Here is a 19,682-nt window from a genome sequence, read left to right as displayed (position 1 = left end):
GGAGAAGAATAGTAGGACGTTAAACCCCATTTCATTTCATTTCATGTCATAATCAGTAAGTCCCCCCCCCCCCCCCCAAACAAAAAAAACCCCCAAAAATAATAATGTTACACGACAGTTTTACCGACTAATATCAAACGGGTGTTAGACATAATAATTCACCAAATGACGTTCTACATGTGCCCGGTAATCTAGAAAAAAACATGTTACATGGCAGATTAAAAGATTGGCGTCAAACAGGTTTAAGAGACGACCGATTCACCTACTGACAACATTTTTAAAACCTAGTGTCTAATTACCAAATATCTATCAAAAACAGCGTGGTTGGGTGCATTGGGTATTTGTAAACTTATCCAAACCCTATGACTTGGCATTTTGCACACGGAGAGCTATCTACTTTGACAGTAGACCTCTGCCCTGAATAGCCGTCATATTTAAACAAATAGTATACTACGTCTACACTCGGCAAACCCCGGCAGATTCCGTTACTCATGCCTCGGCTGTATGACGGTTATATGTACCTAGGCCTATACAATTGCCATGCGGCACCGGTTTACTTATTAGGAACACTTCCGAGGCGTGTGTAGAATTTTCAATTGTCCTTGTTTGAAGAAAATCGGATATACTTGAAAGAAAAATAGCTCTAGATTTTGAAATATTTGTATGATAAAACATTCTTCAAAGGCGTGGTCATGGGTAACGCATTTGGTAATCCGGGAACATGAAAGTAGTTCCAATGGTGGACTTCGTCATACAGCCTAGGCTAGATGTAGGGTACTGGAATCTGCCGAGGTTTGCCGAGTGATACGTCTAATCCGTTTACATCTTTCATGCACACAAAGACTAAATAAACATTTTCTATTTTATTAAATGAGAATAATTTTTTTAAAAAAAATAATTCTTGAAGCTTTGTTCATTGTTAGATTTTTCGACTGAATTCGCCGATTTATGAATTAAAACGTCGGTCATCCAGCATCGTGTCTGTTTTCAAGCGGAGCTAATACAGCGTAAGCTTCGTATGTTGAATTAGATGACTTGATTATCTTTGGTTTGGTCCACTTTATTACAAACATCTGTACATGGAAAATCCTCTATACTGTTTATTATTATTATTTTATTATTTTTTTTTTTTTTGGGGGGGGGGGGGGGTGTATGTGTGTGTGTGTGTGTGTGGGGGGGGGGGGCGAATGGTTAGCATGTGCTCGTTGTATCATTAGGTCTGTCATTGAGACATTTGGCGTGGTTTCGATTCCCGGTTTGTACGTGACAAGGAGTAGCGTGTACATCGCCCGTCCATCCTCGTGAGTTTTCTCCGGGTCGTCCGGTTTCCTCCCATTGTTAAAAAAACCCTACGTGCAAGCGAATTATTGAAATAAGATTGAACCATATGTTAGTCCCGAAATGACATAGTTTGTGTCGAGTGGACGTTACCCCCCCCACCCCTCTCTCTCTCTCCCTCTCTCTCGTACCAGAAACAATCATTTGTTAATTTCCGACTCGACTTCCATTTCCCCTACAGACGTTCTATACATAAAAATAATTACACAATACAAGTTGTTGATTGCACCACGTGGGTGTCATAGTGATATCTTAAGATAACAGGAGCAGACATTCTAAAGGCGGGGTTCCATTATATTTAAACACACAAAAACAGACATACAATTCTACGCACTTACACATGTTGCAAGAGCTAAATCTGCCCATTGTAGGTCTTTCTTTAGGCCTGAAATGTTATCTAAATTATAAATTAGACATTAACTAACTTATCCAGGCCATAATCAACTCTCGATGACATCCGATTTCTCCGATATTAAATATATTAGAACAGTTGAGCCATATTTTGATTTAAGCTAAAACTGGAGGAGCGAGACTTAGCGTCGAACAACCACTACGGTGGTTGGAATTATTGCACACGTCTTGTCAAACCTTCAAAGGCTAATATCTTCGCTCGCAGTAGAGTAATTTGAATGAAATTGTCAAATAATTCAATTTGCAATTATCTATTTTCGAACTGTTATAGCAAGAAGAATGACTGACTCTTTATCTAAATAAAACATTGTATACAAAGTTTTTTGGAAACATCCCCCGCCTTTTCGAGGATTATCTCCCTTATTTTGAGCTTACTTACATTTTGAGTGAAGTCTTATCACTGCAGGACCGAGACTGTACAGCACAGCGGGCGCTTATGACTGACCCCGGGGTTGGATTAACCTTTAAGCCAAATTAGCTCGTGCTTAGGGAATCATGGTAATAGGTGCACCACAGAATGTATGCTCAATCTGATTAAAATACAGATCTATATTTCGTTTCGTTTTTTTTATACTTTCGATGGCCAACACTACATGAGTTAAAGGGGATGCTCGATTAACAGTCCGGAACGTCCCGAATTGACAGAATTGCAATCGAGTGACGCGGAATTCAGTCCTGTCACAGTTCTGTCAGTCCCGACGACGGAGGTGGTGTGAGTAGAATCGTGACGTATTTAAAAGGTTTCGGCTGTACGGTTGGTTGAGATATTTAATTATTCAGTCGACGCATGCGTTGTAGCCCGAAATCCAACTTTTCACTAGATTGTCACTATTTTTGGAATTGAAGAAATTCAATTCCGTAACGTTCAATCGAGTACCCCCAAAGACAAGTTAAACGAAATTTTGAACTATAAAAACGAAACGAAATAGGATCTGTGTTTTAACCAGATTGAATGTATTCTTTGTTAAATGCCAAATTTAAAATATTAAAGATACATTATGGGAGATTTTAATAGAGAGTTGGCCATTCTTGCTATAACAGTTCAAAAATAGATGATAAAAGAAGAATATATTGGAAATTTCAGACAAATTACTTTATTCTGAACAAAGTTATCACCATTGTAATTTTTGACTAGAAATAGGAGTCAAATCCCTCTTCACCGCCTCCGAGAATGCAGGCCGTTTGATTGACAGGCGTTAACTCTACCTACATAATCTCGATTATCAAGTAACGTTTTCAATTCGTATCACATTTATTTTTACTACAAATTAAAAATAGGACTTTTATTATATAGATAAGAAGCGAAAGTTTTAAAGGAATGAACCAAATCAATGAGGCATAATTATAGCCAACTTCTTCAATCTTGTTAGCCTGTGTGTACTCCCGAAGCAGACAAATTGAAATAGGAAACATTGATCCAATGGGGCTGCATGGGCTGCAATTCAACTGGGGTGATGTTAGCTGCGATGTTTATCAATTTCCATAATTTTTCTGTAAACGCAAGTGACAAAAGAGCGTATAATACCGACATCCAAACTCTCATTTGAACCACAAATAAACATAATATCAAGGCCGTATATATCGAACTTTCAATCAAATTGACCGACATATGCAGCCTCGCTCAACAGCGGCCTCGCTTCGTACACTCTATCATTCAGCCTCGATCTAAAATTTCCCGGAGTATGACGTCAACGTAACGGTTAATCTCAGCTTACGACGCCATTTAAAAATTTAATCAATCAATGAAATCCTGTTTAAATCCAAGCGAATCCAAGCCATCCGTGGGTCTACAGAGTTGATTTTGTGCTTGTTGTGTAAATAAAGATCTAATTTATAATTTCTATGACATCTGAAGCCTAAATAAAGACTTGCAATAATCAGATTTAGCTCTTGCATAATGTATGTTTAATTTAATCTAAAAATTAATTAAGAACTTTCAATTAGGTTTTCGTTGATTTTGTCTTTCCACGCTGTTTCCTGTTTTGTCGGAATTAAAAATGACCTGTATAAAATTCTAAAAAGTTCTGATCACGTGTTTAACCGTTGTTTGTGGTTTATTATTATTTATATTTTAAATTACATAGGGGGCACCAAAATCTCTAAAGTGCTTAGGGCCTCTGTGGGTCTTAAACATACATTATGCAAAAGCTAAAGCTAATTCTGCCTATTGCAGGCCTTTCTGTAGGCCTGAAATGTGATATAAACTATTAATTAGACATTAATTAACTTATCCAAACCATAATCAACTCTCGATGTCATCTTATGTTTCGGATTTTCACTAGATTTGAATCCGATCTGCTGCTCTAATGATTAAATCCAAAAAAAGATAATCGGGACTATGGTGTTTTTTTTTTTATCGTACCGCCTTTAGTAATGATGATCAAGTCTAGGCTTAAAATTCAAAAGCGAATATCTCGGTTCAGAGTTGGACAAGTCAATTGGAATTTGCAACATATTCTACTTACGTTATCTATTTTGTTAACTATTATAGCGAGAACAGTCAGCTCTATATCTAATCTCCCACAATGCCTCTATAACCTAATCGGGCCCTTACTGTCGCCCCCACCCCCCGCTCCACTCCCACCTCAATCTCTGTTCGTTTTATTTCGACATAATTATACTTTATCTAATCTCCCATAGTGCATCTTTAACATAACCCGGCCCTCACTGCTCCCCCCCCCCACCGCACTAATCCCTCCTTAATCTTTGATCGTTTCATGTCGATATAATTATACTATTGTGATTGCTACATTAGAGAGCGCGTTGTCATTCCTGCATTAGAGAAGGCATTGACATTTAATAAATTGCCAGTTTGCGTGGAATATTTATATAAAAATGCAAAACATGTTCGACAGGTTGAACAGGCGTTATTACAGTTGATCGCGTAGTTTAACTGTTAATAAGTCTATAACGGTACACAGTAACAACACTCTGTTATATTTACTGTAGCAATTTTCAATCAACTGTCAGACTAGTAGAACTTGTTGGTGTTTTTCTTCAGTTGTTTTTTCTGTGTTATTTGGAAACCGTCCAATAAATCTATTGGCTCAGCGGATGTTAGCTTATTAACAGTAGCTTTGATTCAGATAACGTTTCGTCACTGAACATGTGGGTAGCGTGGAACTGAAGTATTTTGTGAAATAATACAGTTAGATTAGGTAACTGGAAATAAACAGATAATTCGGTATGTTTTTAAATTTATATCTTAAATTTAAATATTGTTTGGATAAGACTGTAATTAAACAAACATGTTATTGTCAGTATCGATTTTATTTTGATGATCGATTTTATTTTTAGGTGAGTCTAACTTTATCTATTTGAGTTGATCTTTATTGGTTCTAACGTTAAAGATTTGAGTTGATCTGTATTGAAATTCTAATGATAAAGATTTGACTTGATTATTACTGGTTTCTAATGTTAATGATTTGATTTGATCATTATGGGACTATAACGTTATCGATTTGATTTAATCATTATGGGAGTATAACGTCATCGATTTGATTTAATCATTATTGGGACTACAGAAGTCTGGAGTTATCGATTTGATTTGATCCTTTTTTCGTGTTAAAATAGGGTTGATTCCGGTGTTTGTACAAGGCAGAGGGCTTTACAATGACAGCGCTTGAGTCGATCGGATGGGACGATAACCGAGGTCCCGTTTACACATTGGCATGCACGTAAAAGATTCCTTGGCAGTTGGCATTCGATATAAGAGTAGGCCGTAGCGCCGCTGTCCGGATAAAATTTCCCTCATAGCACACTGTATGGCGTATGCCCGTCTTCATTAGCCCAGTTGGAGCAGAACAGTAGGACGTTAAACCTCATTTCATTTCATTTCAATTTGTTTCCGCTGTTTTAAATGATGTATAATAACGTCCATCTGGCACAATCATTTCAATTTGTTTCCGCTGTTTCAAATGATGTATATTAACGTCTATCTGGCACAATCATTTCAATTTGTTTCCGCTGTTTCAAATGATGTATATTAACGTCCATCTGGCACAGCCTTTCAAAGGCAATCAATGTAATATGGAGTTGAATCGTTTACAATACAACTTACAAACAGGTCAAATGGAAAATTAGATTAAAAAAAGTAACACAAAACAGAGTTTTAATATTCCGTGTTGTGGATAAATTATAAAATTATAATACACGTAATTTAATAATACCCGATAGAACGTCCCGCAGATAAACAAGTTATCCTTATACTAGGTACGTTATCTCAACCTGGGGCGAGGGGGGGGGGGGAAGGGGTGGCCGAATGATTAGCACATGCGCGCTGTATCATAAGGCCTGTCATTGAGTCAACTGGCGTGGTTTCGAATCCCCGGTTGTACGTGGAGTAGGGTTGCCTGCCCAACCACGTGGGTTTTCTCATGGGAGCCACGGTGGCTCAATGTGTAAGACATTGGCTCGCACACCTGGAGGTGCTGTGTTCAATCCCTGCGTTGGCCGAGAACGTTCATTGGGATTTTACGTTGTGGTTCCCACTTGTCAGTGGTGCGGGGCAGAGGGCCTTGCAAAGGACAGCGTATAGTCGTTCGGATGAGACGAGAACTTGAGATCCCGTGTACACATTTACGTGCACGTAAAAGATCCCTTGACAGTTGAAATTTGATATAAGAGCAGGCCGCAGCACACTGGATGACGTATGCCCGTCTTGATTATCCCGGTCGGAGCAGAAGAGTAGGTATGCGCGTCTTCATTAGCCCAGTCGGAGCAGAAGAGTAGGTATGTCCGTCTTCATTAGCCCAGTCGGAGCAGAAGAGTAGGTATGTCCGTCTTCATTAGCCCAGTCGGAGCAGAAGAGAAGGATGTTAAACCACATTTCATTTCATTTCATTTCTCAATCAACCTGACACCCATCGGTCCAACCCCCACAGCCTGGTTTATTCATCCGACACGAACCCCTTCCAAGCCTGATCTCTTCAACCGGTCCGAGAACTGTGCGTTTCACCCTTGCATCTGATACGAGTGGTAGGTTGGTTGGTTGGGTCACAGGGTCCGTCAATTGAGTTAGGTGGCGTAGTCTCGATTCCCCTTGTTATTTTACTCCGGTTCCTCATATTCCTGAAGCAATGACCCGAGAAATCCCCCTCTGGCCATTGCTGGATTGGCTTCTGATACTTTTAAAGGACAGCCCTTCTTTTAGTCTGGGGTCTTCCCTAAACCTTTGGACAATGATTTAAGGTATTAAAACCGATGAAAGCATTGTTCGTCTCCAAACAGTATTGTTCACATTGTATCCATTTTGATAGCCTCGTTTGTCACGCAATTAGTTTTTCTACAATATTCTGCTATGCACTGGTTAATTGGGCGTAATAAAATCGTAATTTAAGTCATGACGTAACGTTATGTAAACATATTTCGTCCAATTTGGAGCTCTGTTTCAAGCGTAATGATATTGTTACGCAGCAGTTAGCTATTGGTTGTTAATCTGACTATTAACCAGTCATAATTTGGATCAGAAATTTGCTTCCATTACAGCAGTGTTAAGTGGGATTAGCTCTAATCAAACGAAACACCGCGAGGAGTATGCCGGTTATTCTGGTTTTCTCCGACAAATAAAGATGCCTACGAGTAAGCGAATTATTGAAATAAAATTGAACAATATGTTAGTCCCGAAATGACTAGTTTGTGTCGAGTGGATGTTGAACCTAATTTTTCTCTCTCTGTATTTGATACTCCCGTTTTAAGGTTTCATGAATCAAGTCTAGCTCCATCTATTTTCTATTCAAGGCTGTAAAGGTGTGTATTTTATTCAAGGCTGTAAATGTGTGTATGGTTAGCTCCTATTTTCTATTCAAGGCTGTAAAGTTGTGTATGGTTAGCTCCTATTTTCTATTCAAGGCTGTAAATTAAAGGCGTGTATGGTAAGCTCCTATTCTCTATTCAGCGTTTAAATTCAATTTTTTCAGAAAGAATTACAAATTGTCTGTAAACATGGAGGAAAAAGAGAGTGGTAGGAAAGAAAAGGAGAGAGAATGTAAAAAATGTCGACTAGGAAGATCACAAATGTTACACATGTATGAAGGATCAGCAACCATCCATGGTGTACCTAAAATAATGTCTCCTCAGCTATATTCTTTTAGACGGTAAGTTAAAATAACCTATACGCCATTTTCCTTGCTGACCAAGAATCACGGCGCATTAATACCGGACAACAATCTGTGGATTTTGATTGGATTGTGATAAAACTGAACACACATACATATCACCTTAAAAAGTAATTTATATTTTAGTCCTAATATGTCAAACAATTTAGCACACGATATACAATGCTTCCCCCATCTTCGTCAAATCAGGACTACGTAACCCTTGTTGCCATGATATATTTCACAATATCTGTTGAACGTCTGGATATAGTAGTCAACCGTCACTGAAGGTGAGATTATCAGGTCCCAATAAAATAAGTAATGCAATCCTGGGCGGAGGGGTGGTGTTTGATCCTTGTAATGCGAGGATATAACATGTACATTTCACGCTTGATTATGTGAAAATATGTGTACGTAGAATATGGGTTAAAGACTGCGCTAAATAAATATTAGTACATATCTGATTGTAACACGAGATACCTGTACAACCGGTTTATCCGATATGTTAGAATGTTGTCACTTCTAGAACACATACATTACAGAAGATTATTATAGAATTCAAAGACGACATTTTGACAAGAACATTCTCATACATGATTTTAAATTTAATAAAAATTAAAGGTTATTTAAATATATATTTAGTGCCTTGGCATGGTCAAAGCTGGGGATATTTCTTCATAAGACAAATAGGTTAAAAAAATAAAAATATATTTGTCGAACTCCTCATTTGGATCAGTAGTGGACATTCGCTAGGCCGCTACAATCACTGACAAATAGCACACTGATCAGCAGTGAATATTCGCTAGGCCGCTACAATCACTGAGAGGGATGATATCGGTGCGGGTTAATTAGCTTACAATATTAACTTTGCTCTTTCTGCAAATTAAATTCTTAGAGTTTTTGTTTTTTTTGAAGCATGAAAAAAATAAATAAAGGTGTTGGAAGTATATCTGGGTAGAAATATTTCCTATTTAGTGTAAATGGGCATAAAATGAGTAAAAGGCATCATTCTGCCCGGACCAGTTTACGCTACAACGTCTTATATAAACAATACACGCGCAGTGATCGACCCTGTGTGATGTGACGTCACATGTAGTAGTCATTTTATAAAGAGTTATAAAAAGACTTTCACAATATCTGTCATTGACTTGGGGGGTTGGATGGCCAAATGGTTAGCACGTGCGCGCTGTATCTTGGGGCCTGTCATTGAGTCATCTGGCGTGGTTTCGAATCCCCGGTTGTACGTGACAAGGAGTAGGGTTGGCTGTGGGTTTTCTCCAGGTCCTCCGGTTTCCTCCCACTGTTAAAGACCCCTACGCGCAAGCGAATTATTGAAATAAAATTGAACCATGTGTTAGTCCCGAAATGACCCAGTTTGTGTCGACAAGCCATCTAGAGGCCGAAGCGCAACATGTAGAGGCCGAAGCGCAACACTCAATGTGTGGCGTATAACCGCCATTAGTCAGACACGTAAGACGTTAAATCCCATTTCCTTTATGCATTTAGTATTTATAATTTGTTGGGATTTAGACATTACTTTATTTTACTTTATTCTCCAAATCAAATACCACCTTTCCTTTGTTTATGGAAATACAAATACCCCCTTCCTTTGTTTATGGAAATACAAATACCCCCTTTCTTTGTTTATTGAAACACAAATACCCCTTTTCTTTGTTTATACAAATATAAATACACATTTTATAGAAATACAAATACACCTTTTACTAAAAAATCAAAAAGTTTTGCTTTACTTTATTCCTCACGTCAAATATTATGTTTATTTGTTTACAGATATTTGTGGACAATAATGTTGCTAGCGATGACCACTGGTTTGGTCATTTTCCTGTATAAATCGTTTACAAAATATTATGAATATCCTATCATTACCAATACACGACTGGAGTTTAACCACGAAATGCAGTTTCCAGCAGTTACTATCTGTAACGCCAACCAATTCCGTCAACACAAAATACCCAATGACGACTGGGAAATCAAAGACCTTATTTTTAAAATGAGCGAGATGTCCGTTTTAAGCGAATACTTTAAGCAGCATTTCATCAAAATTACCTCTGTTGTTTATTCAAGTCCAATTTCAGTGCCCGAAGCTCACTTGGGTAAAAATTTATACAAATTTGCGCTAAATGCCGCCCATAAATTGGAGGACATGTTTATTGTGTGTTTATGGGGAGGTGCTGTTGTTAATTGTTCTAAATATTTTGAGACAGTTATCACCGATATGGGTGTGTGTTATACCTTTAATTCCAACAGATCGTCACCAATGACGTCATATGGATCAGGTTCTATGAGTGGACTAAGGGTTATTGTAGATATTCAACAACCGGAATATTATTTCTCTCAAATATCTTTGGCAGGGATTAAGGTTTGTATTATTACAAATATCTCTGGCAGGGATTAAGGTTTGTATCATCAAGTCTACAAATATCTCTGGCAGGGATTAAGGTTTGTATTATTATCAAGTCTACAAATATCTCTGGCAGGGATTAAGGTTTGTATCATCAAGTCTACAAATATCTCTGGCAGGAATTAAGGTTTGTATTATCATTAAATCTACAAATATCTCTGACGTGAATTAAAGTTTAGATTATCAAGTCGTGTACGGTATAACCCGACTTGGTCAAATGTGAACACTTCTACTGTCTACCTTGTTTGATAAATGGTTGCCATTTAGTAATTGAACGGGAAATACATAGAATACAATTCTATGGAGTGCGATTCCTGTTGATTAATTTACCAGAGTTTCGAATATGATTATCTGTTATTTGTCCCGTGGAAGTAATTTCTTCACAATAATTCAACATTCAACACAGTTGTTGGAGAATGATCGTGATCTAGCCGGGGCGATCAATAACAAGATGCAGTTATTACTACAATCTCATCCCGTGGTAATAATTTCCTACAGCAGTACGGGGGGATTGTATTGTTATTTTAGGTTTTCAATCACTTTAGAAACTTTATCAGTTTTTGTGGAGGTCTAGTTACATTTTATTTTTTCCTGGCAACCCAACTTCGCGCACTTAAATCATAATATATGTCGTCGTCGAGACAAATGATGTGTCTTCAATCTCGGGCATGTTCGTTAGGACGATCTTCGTGGGTCCACACCCTTCCCCCGCCTTGTTTCTCCTATTGCTAGAGACTCCTACGCCGAGAGAAGTTTTGAAGAGACAGCAGATTCTCGTTAAACTCTCTCTCTCTCTCTCCCTCTCTCTCTCTCTGATGATAATGATGATGATGATGATGATGATGATGATTTTGTATTCCAGGTTTTATTACACGAACCAGGTTCCGCCGCCATGATGTCATCAAGTGGATTCGTTGCACGACCAGGTTCGTCAACTGCCGTCACCATCAAAAAAGAAAGAGTTAGTGTTTTACAAATATTTAAAAGGTCTTACAAACGTAAAGCAAAATTCTCAATTCCGTTTTTTTATAAATTGAAACATGATGTATAAATCCAGAACTCAGAATCAATCTGTTAAGATTCCTTTTAATAATGTTTATAACATATATTTGTGACGTCATCGGCGCCATTTTGGAATTATTACGCCATACTGGAAGTTCGACAATCAAATCGGAAGTACCTTGTTCATAGTAATACGGTTTGATCTCTTGGCCTTTCAATGCCTTATTTATACAGAACAACCATAGTTCCATGTCGATCGCACTGACAGAGTGGCAGAGGCACAGGCTTTTGTTTTGAAGAACGTCTTCGAAACGTAAAAAAGGATGATCACTAGGTGTGTGGTACCAGCTCCTCCAGGCAACAAAAAGATCTGATTATAATAACATATTATTTCCTGTTTATTTACATGTTACATGTTTCTCAAAATGTCAAATGATACAAACAGCTTCTAGTTTATTTATAGTTTATTCAAGTGACAACTATCTAGTTATAGCTAGGTTACTCAGATGATAATAACAACTTGTATCTAGTTATAAGCTACTTATATGATAATAACAAATATCTATTTATAGGCTACACAGATGATAATACCAACTATCTATTTATAGGTTACTCAGATGATAATACCAACTATCTAGTTATAGGTTACTCAGATGATAATAACAACTATCTAGTTATAGGTTACTCAGATGATAATAACAACTATCTAGTTATAGGCTACTCAGATGATAATAACAACTATCTAGTAATAGGTTATTCAGATGATAATAACAACTACCTAGTTATAGGTTACCCAGATGATAATAACAACTATCTAGTTATAGGTTACTCAGATGATAATAACAAATATCTATTTATAGGCTACTCAGATGATAATAACAGCTTGTATCTAGTTATAAGCTACTTAGATGATAATAACAACTATCTAGTTATAGGCTACTCAGCAAATACTTTATTATTTATCTCTTTAGATAGACGGGTTGAGTAAACCCTATAAAGCTTTTGGATCTGAATATTGTGTGACGTCACATGAACCTTGTTTCAAGACGCCATTAGACAGATACAAAGATTATATTTATACACGACAGACATGCACAATGAACTGTTTAACAGATGATTACGTCAAACATTGTAATTGTCGTAGTTTATTTGATAAAGGTAAGGAAATGTGTGAAATAGTTCAACTTTGGAACAAAACAGTTTCATTAAAGCCATATACTACAGGGAACCAATAATTTATGCGCTACCAGTGTAAGGTTAGTGCTAAATGATAAGGCCAGCTCAATTTTCCGTCATTTGTCACGAGATGTGACAGGGCTAGCGCTAATCCCAACCGTAACTCTAACCATGGACCGAGACCCAATGCTTACCCTAACCATAACCTACAATCTTGCCAACAATCACATGCCCCAACTCTATTTACATCTCAGCAACCGTGACAAAAATTGAGCTGACCTTAACAAAAAGATTTAGCCACCAAAGTAAAGAACATCGTCGAGTCGATCTCGCTCGGGGTTAAAGCCAGGGGCTACAGGGACCCAATGCCTGAGTAAGGAACAACGACCAGTTGTTCGGATGGAACGCAAGACCAAGGCCCCTTGTCTTGTACATGTTGGTGTTCTCGTGAAAGGTGGTGCCTGCGAGACGGACAAGCCAATTGTGTGTAGTTGTTCGGATGGGACGAAAAAAACCCAAAACAGAGGTCACGCCATATACACCATAAGTTACCCATTTGTGTCTCTCAAAGTATGGTGTTGACGAGATATTAAAGGCTCAATACCAATCTTGTTGTAACTGAATAATATGTCCCAATCTTTATTCTGGTCAACAAATTGTACTATTTTACAATATTCCAATTAATTGATGATGCAAATTTCATCTTAACACACCTAATTTAAAAAATTAGAAAAATTCAACTAAATGATTTGAAAAGCGTGACGTAAAGATTTTCAATGTGACTTTGATTTAAAAATATTCTTGAACCCTCTCGACAAGTAAAATAGGATTTAATGGATAATTTACAAAACAGGTAGGACAATAACACATCTAGTACTTAGAATAAGGCTATTTGTTATTTTCTGGAGCTGTCAAGCCAGCAAGAGTGTTATTGTCCCTTTAAAGGTGAATTATTGTAGATTAGATAAAGAGTTGACAGTTCTCGCTGTAATAGTTAAACAAAATAGATAACGTAAATAAAATATGCTGAAAATTTCAGTCAAATTACTCCACTGTGAACCGAAATATTAGCTTTTGAATTTTAGCCTAGCCTCGAGCATCATTGCTAAAGTTAGATGTTAAAAAACAAAGTGTCGATTATCCATTTTTACATTTAATTATTTTTCCACAAAATGCATTCCAATCAGCTAAATATCGCAGGCTAGCGATGGCATCGAGAGTTGATTATGGTTTGGATAAGTTAATTAATGTCTAATTAATAATTTAGATAACATTTCAGACCTGAAGAAAGACCTGCAATAGACAGATTTAGCTCTTGCATAATGTATGTTTAAACACTATTAATTGCATCTCGAAAGTATTGTTTTGACGAGATTTTACACCACAATTCAAGTGGACCTGATTTTGATTCATCATATATTAATTATAATGTTTGTCTAACTATGGTCCTCCTTTCTGTGATTTATCTTTCTACAGGTGAAGAAGAATATTGTTCTTTAAGTGCATTAACGGATTGTTACATTCCTTATAAAGGTAATATATTATGTCTACTCTACCTGAACTCTTATTTGATTATGTCGTTTATTTAATATTAGACCACGTCTAAATTCTAACCGAAATCGTGGTGGTTCACTAACCCCAAGAAACCGGTATCGAACCCAGAACCTCTTGGTTTGTGAGTCAGTATCACACTCACCGAGTCACAGTTGAGCGCGACTTTTTAAAAGTAGTATACTTATATGGATAATACTAAATATTTGCTATCAATATAATAATATGAATATTTGCTATAAACATAATGAAATCAATATTTGCTATAAACATAATGAATATTTGCTATAAACATAATGAATATTTGCTATAAACATAATGAATATTTGCTAAACTGTAATTAATAATTGCCAAAATATAATTAATATTAGTAACGATAAGATTAATATTAGTAACAATATAAAATGTCATTAACATTTGCTAAAATGTCATTAACATTTGCTAAAATGTCATTAACATTTGCTAAAATGTCATTAACATTTGCTAAAATGTCATTAACATTTGCTAAAATGTCATTAACATTTGTTAACATCTCATTAACATTTGCTAAAATGTCATTAATATTTTCTAAAATGTCATTAATATGTTCTAAAATGTAATTTATATTTCCTAAACTATAATTAATTTTAGCAACAATATGATTAATATTTACCATAAACATAGTTTATTAATATATGCTTGCTGAAATGTCAATAATGTCATTAATATTTGCTAAAATGTCATTAATATTTGCTCAAATATAATTAATATTTGCTCAAATGTAATTCATATCTAATATTTTTTAAAAATATAATTAATATTTCTTAAAAATATAATTAATATTTCTTAAAAATATAATTAATATTTCTTAAAAATATAATTAATATTTCTTAAAAATATAATTAATATTTCTTAAAAATATAATTAATATTTCTTAAAAATATAATTAATATTTGCTAAAATATGATTAATAATATGATTACTATTTGCTATAAACATAATTTATATTTGCTTACTCAAATGTCATTAATATTTACTAAAATTTCTTAAAAATATAATTAATATTTGCTAAAATATGATTAATAATATGATTACTATTTGCTATAAACATAATTTATATTTGCTTGCTCAAATGTCATTAATATTTACTAAAATGTCATTAATATTTGCTAAGATATAATTAATGTTAGCAACAATATGATTAATATTTGCTATAAACATTATTAATATTTCCTAAACTATAATTAATAGTAGCAACAATATGATTAATATTTGCTATAAACATAATTAATATTTGCTTGCTAAAATTTAATTAATGTTTGCTAAAATGTCATTAATATTTGCTAAATGTCATTAATATTTTTTTAAAATGTAATTAATATTTTCTAAAATGTAATTAATATTTTCTAAAATGTCATTAATATTTTCTAAAATGTAATTAATATTTTCTAAAATGTAATTAATATTTTCTAAAATGTAATTGATATTTGTTAAAATATAATTAATATTTCCTAAAATATAATTAATATTTTCAGCCGTGGCCAACATATCTGATATATTAAAGAACTGTACTTGTCCTAGTCGTTGTGTTAAAGAAAAATATATATCTTCAATATCCGTGGCTGATTTTGCTTCTACATTCACCAAGGACTATATGGTAAACAACGGAATACTTAAAAATAGAAGTGGTTCATACATCAGGTATATAAACATCACTATATATCTATCAGATAGTCCAATATGTGTATATAAACCTTTACTAGTCCTATATGTATATAAACATCACTATATATCAGATAGTCCTATATGTATATAAACCTTTACTATACATCAGATAGTCCTATATGTATAGAAACCATTAGTACAATGTATAAACATATATACTAGAAGTGGTTCATACATCAGGTAGGCCTACATGTATATACACACCACTATACACCAGGTAGGCCTACATATACACACCGCTATACACCAGGTAGGCCTACATATACACACCGCTATACACCAGATAGTCCTACATGTTTATAAACATTTATTATACACGTGTAAATGAATCGTGTGAAAGTGTTTGTGACCGTGTTGTCGTATGTGCGCTTTTAGATTATAAGGTTTATTATTATGACATGTTGTGGGTTGCATTCTATTCTTATTTCGACCCCTCCCCCCTTTTAACGATGTATCTTTCAGTGAGAATGTGAAACCCCTTTAACGATGTCTTATTGTATCTTTCTGTGAGAATGTGAATCCCCTTTAACCATGTGTTATTTTATCTTTCAGTGAGAATGTGGAACCCCTTTAACGATGTGTTATTGTATCTTTCAGTGAGAATGTGATGCCCCTTTAATGATGTGTTATTGTACCTTTCAGTGAGAATGTGATACCCCTTTAACGATGTGTTATTGTATCTTTCAATGAGAATGTGAAACCACTTTAACGATGTGTTATTGTATCTTTCAGTGATAATGTGAAACCCCCTTTAACGATGTGTTATTGTATCTTTCAGTGATAATGTGATAGATCTGAGGATTTATTATGAAACATTAACAGTTACAGTTACTGAACAGAAAGAAGAAATTACCATAGAAACTATATTAGGTTGGTGTTTTACCGTTTGATTAAGATACATTATCTAAATCTGCCAATTGCGGATGTTTTTTTGGCTTCAAATTAAAACGTTAATTAGACATATATTCACATGTCAAGCCCATAATAAACGCTCTATGTCATCGGAAGGTTGTGATTTGCAACTGTAACAATGACAGCCGAGACATTTGACAGAAATCTTCAATTGTATTCATTTGTCATTTTCAATTTTCTAACATCTAGCTCTTTATCTAAATCTTACATAATGTATCTTTGATATTAGTATGTCTAAAATGAATCTCTGATGCAGTAATAACAGCCGAGACATTTGACAGAAATCTTCAGTATAGCCATTTTCTAACGTTTAGGCTCTTTATCTAAATCTTACACAAAGCATCTTGAATATTGTTATATCTAGAATGAATCTCTGATATTAGTTTAATCCGTGGAAACTGCATCGAATCATGTGGATTGGATTTCGTAGTAAGTTAGGTTTGAATTAATGCCTACTATCAAGGATTATAAAATAGTTGCACAGGACGAAGCGCACAGCTGTACAGCTACGTGCAGGTATACTGGTCTGGTGGTTATCTCCCTTTTGTCGTGTATGTATATTTATGCAGATTTCGTCAAAGTTGCGAGATGTAAATAGGATGAGAGAGAGAGAGAGAAATGGGGTTTAACGTCCACTCGACACAAACTAGGTCATTTTGGGACTAACATGGTTTAATTTTATTTACATAATTCGCTTGCGCGTAGGGGTCTTTAGCAGTGGGAGGAAACCGAAGGCCCCGGAGAAAACCCACGAGGTTGGACAGGCGACCCGACTCCTTGCCACGTACAACCGGGGATTCGAAACCACGCCAGTCGACTCAATGACAGACTTTATGATACAGCGCACGCACGCTAACCATTCAGCCTTCCAACCTCCCTGTAAATAGGGTTAGGGCGGGTGATTATTGAAAAGACTGTGGGTTTGGATAAGAGCTATGACAAGGGTTAGTGTTAGCCCTAGCCCTGATTACATCTGGTGACCTTAATATTCAGACATAACCGTGTTTGTATAGAATCGTGTGAATAATACTCACCTTCGTAAGGTAAATGGGGTTTAACGTCCTACTGTTCTGCTCCTATGGTGGGCTAATGAAGACGGGTAACGCAATACAGTGTGCTATGAGGGAAATTTTTCCCGGGCAGCGGCACTATCGCCTACTCTTATATCGATTTCCAATCCAAGGGATCTTTTACGTGCATTCCAATGTATACACGGGACCTCGGTTTTTCGTCTCATCCGAAGGACTAGACAGGTGTCCTTGTCAGGCCCTCCGTCCTGCATCACTGACACGGGGGGGGGGGGCACACCAGAAAAGCCCGATGAACTTTCTCGGCCAATGCAGGGATCGAACACCCGACCTCCAGGCTAGCGAGCCAGCGTCTTACCCACTTAGCCACGTCCCCCCCCCCCCTATGGATTCTGAACATCCAATACATTTTCATCAAAATAGTATGTACAACTCCTATATTTGACGTCGTTTTAATTTAATTTACGGCTTCTGATTGCTTATGGAAACTGCCATCTTGGCACTATTTTGTGCTTCCGTCGGGTCTATTTGAGATATAAATCAACGCGTATATTAATGTTTCTAATTTTGGGATTCACTAATACTTTACTTAATTTATGTCAGTTCTGTATAAATATTTCATACCTTAACGCATGCAATTCTGACTGGGATTATTGAGCAAAATGGTCATTCTTTGCATACGAGAGAAAAACAGCTAGATCGATATTTAGTTTTAGAGCGATAGATACATATGGTTTCCTTATTGTGGAACATGAAAGAATTCCACCAAATTTTAAAAGCTGTGTAACGGAGGCAAAAGATATGATAAACAAACCAGTCTCAGTTAAGAATACAGTCTGCATTGTAGTAGATATGTACTTAAAGGGGAAGACCAATAATTTTTGACAAGGTTTCCATAAATCGGATATGTGTATTTAACTTTATCAAACACATAATTTCATATTCATAATATCCCAATAAACAGCCCATTTGATATGATTTTTGGCTAAACGTAGACGCGTGAACAAAATACGACAGTAAAACGTATGCCAAATCTGTATGCTTACTATAGAGATCGGTGAGCATGTTGAACCAACTACATCACTTCCGGTTTGAATAAAAATTAATTTCTCGCTTACAAAAACTTTTTTCCTTGTGTTACAGAGGGTATTATTTCTGAAAATATATTTAGTATATATTGAAACATGTTGAAAATCGTTGGTCATTCGCTTTAAGCAGAAGTCAGGCGGATCAGTTGATCGATTGATTTATTTCAGGTGATTAGGGAGGTCATAGAGTAATTTATCGATTGATTTATTTCAGGTGATTTGGGAGGCCAGATGATCTAATTTATCGATTGATTTATTTCAGGTGATTTGGGAGGTCAGATGGGGTTATTTATAGGAGCGAGTGTTTTATCAGTGATTGAATTAGTCGAGTTTGTAACATTGTTATTCATTGGTTGGTATAATGAACGTAAAGATAAATTAAAGACAAAACAAGCTCCAATGGAACATATTAATAAAATATCATCAGACAGTTATTTGTGATTTATTCTGTTATTTGTCCATCTATAAATAAATCCAATATGGCGACGTGATGTCGCGAAGGGTACCAACAAGTTTATACCCTCGTTCACTTATCCAGAAAGTCATAACATAAAATATTAGTGTCTTTAGATACAAATGCACAACAAAATACAAGAAAGTTACAACACAGCATATTAGTGTCTTTATATATCATAGCGTAACAAAACCAAAGAGAGACTTGATGTAGAGAAGTTTATACCCTTGTTCACTTTTCCAAAATAGACGTGATGTAGAGAATGGTATCATTATTTTTATATGTGCACACTTTTCCAAAATGGAATCAAATTCAATATCACTCTTACCCATATAGACTCCTCACAAGGGTTAACCATATGGACTCCTCACAAGGGTTAACCATATGGACTCATCACAAGGGAAGCGGCGTCGTGAGTTCTAGAAATAGTGTGTATAACCTACCACGTGCACAACATTCATTTGTCCAATAGAAATGTTATCAATTTTCGTGATCTACTAC

At 35.7% G+C, this 19,682-nt stretch overlaps 1 protein-coding gene across 2 annotated transcripts in view; it reads left to right on the top strand.

The window, feature by feature from the left end:
- The window catches only part of LOC126830582 (acid-sensing ion channel 4-B), a 79,727-nt gene extending 60,423 nt beyond the window's left edge, over positions 1-19,304 (top strand). The window contains exons 1-9 of one of the 2 annotated variants that reach the window (XM_056102923.1): positions 4,829-4,933; positions 7,668-7,844; positions 9,636-10,224; positions 11,129-11,227; positions 12,240-12,426; positions 13,921-13,977; positions 15,510-15,675; positions 16,478-16,569; positions 18,990-19,304. In XM_056102923.1, the coding sequence (XP_055958898.1) occupies positions 7,693-7,844; positions 9,636-10,224; positions 11,129-11,227; positions 12,240-12,426; positions 13,921-13,977; positions 15,510-15,675; positions 16,478-16,569; positions 18,990-19,168 (1,521 nt within the window). In that variant the 5' untranslated portion in view covers positions 4,829-4,933; positions 7,668-7,692 and the 3' untranslated portion in view covers positions 19,169-19,304. Of the gene's footprint in view, positions 1-4,828; positions 4,934-7,667; positions 7,845-9,635; positions 10,225-11,128; positions 11,228-12,239; positions 12,427-13,920; positions 13,978-15,509; positions 15,676-16,477; positions 16,570-18,989 lie in introns of those variants that run through there. The other variant, XM_050560982.2, reaches the window with a different exon arrangement.
- Positions 19,305-19,682: the final 378 nt, after the last annotated feature.

This window comes from Patella vulgata, chromosome 8 (assembly GCF_932274485.2).
Source record: "Patella vulgata chromosome 8, xgPatVulg1.2, whole genome shotgun sequence".
NCBI classification, from domain to species: Eukaryota; Metazoa; Mollusca; class Gastropoda; family Patellidae; genus Patella; species Patella vulgata.
The sequence above is the reverse complement of the archived record's forward strand: the minus strand, read 5'-3'. Positions and strand labels throughout refer to the sequence as shown.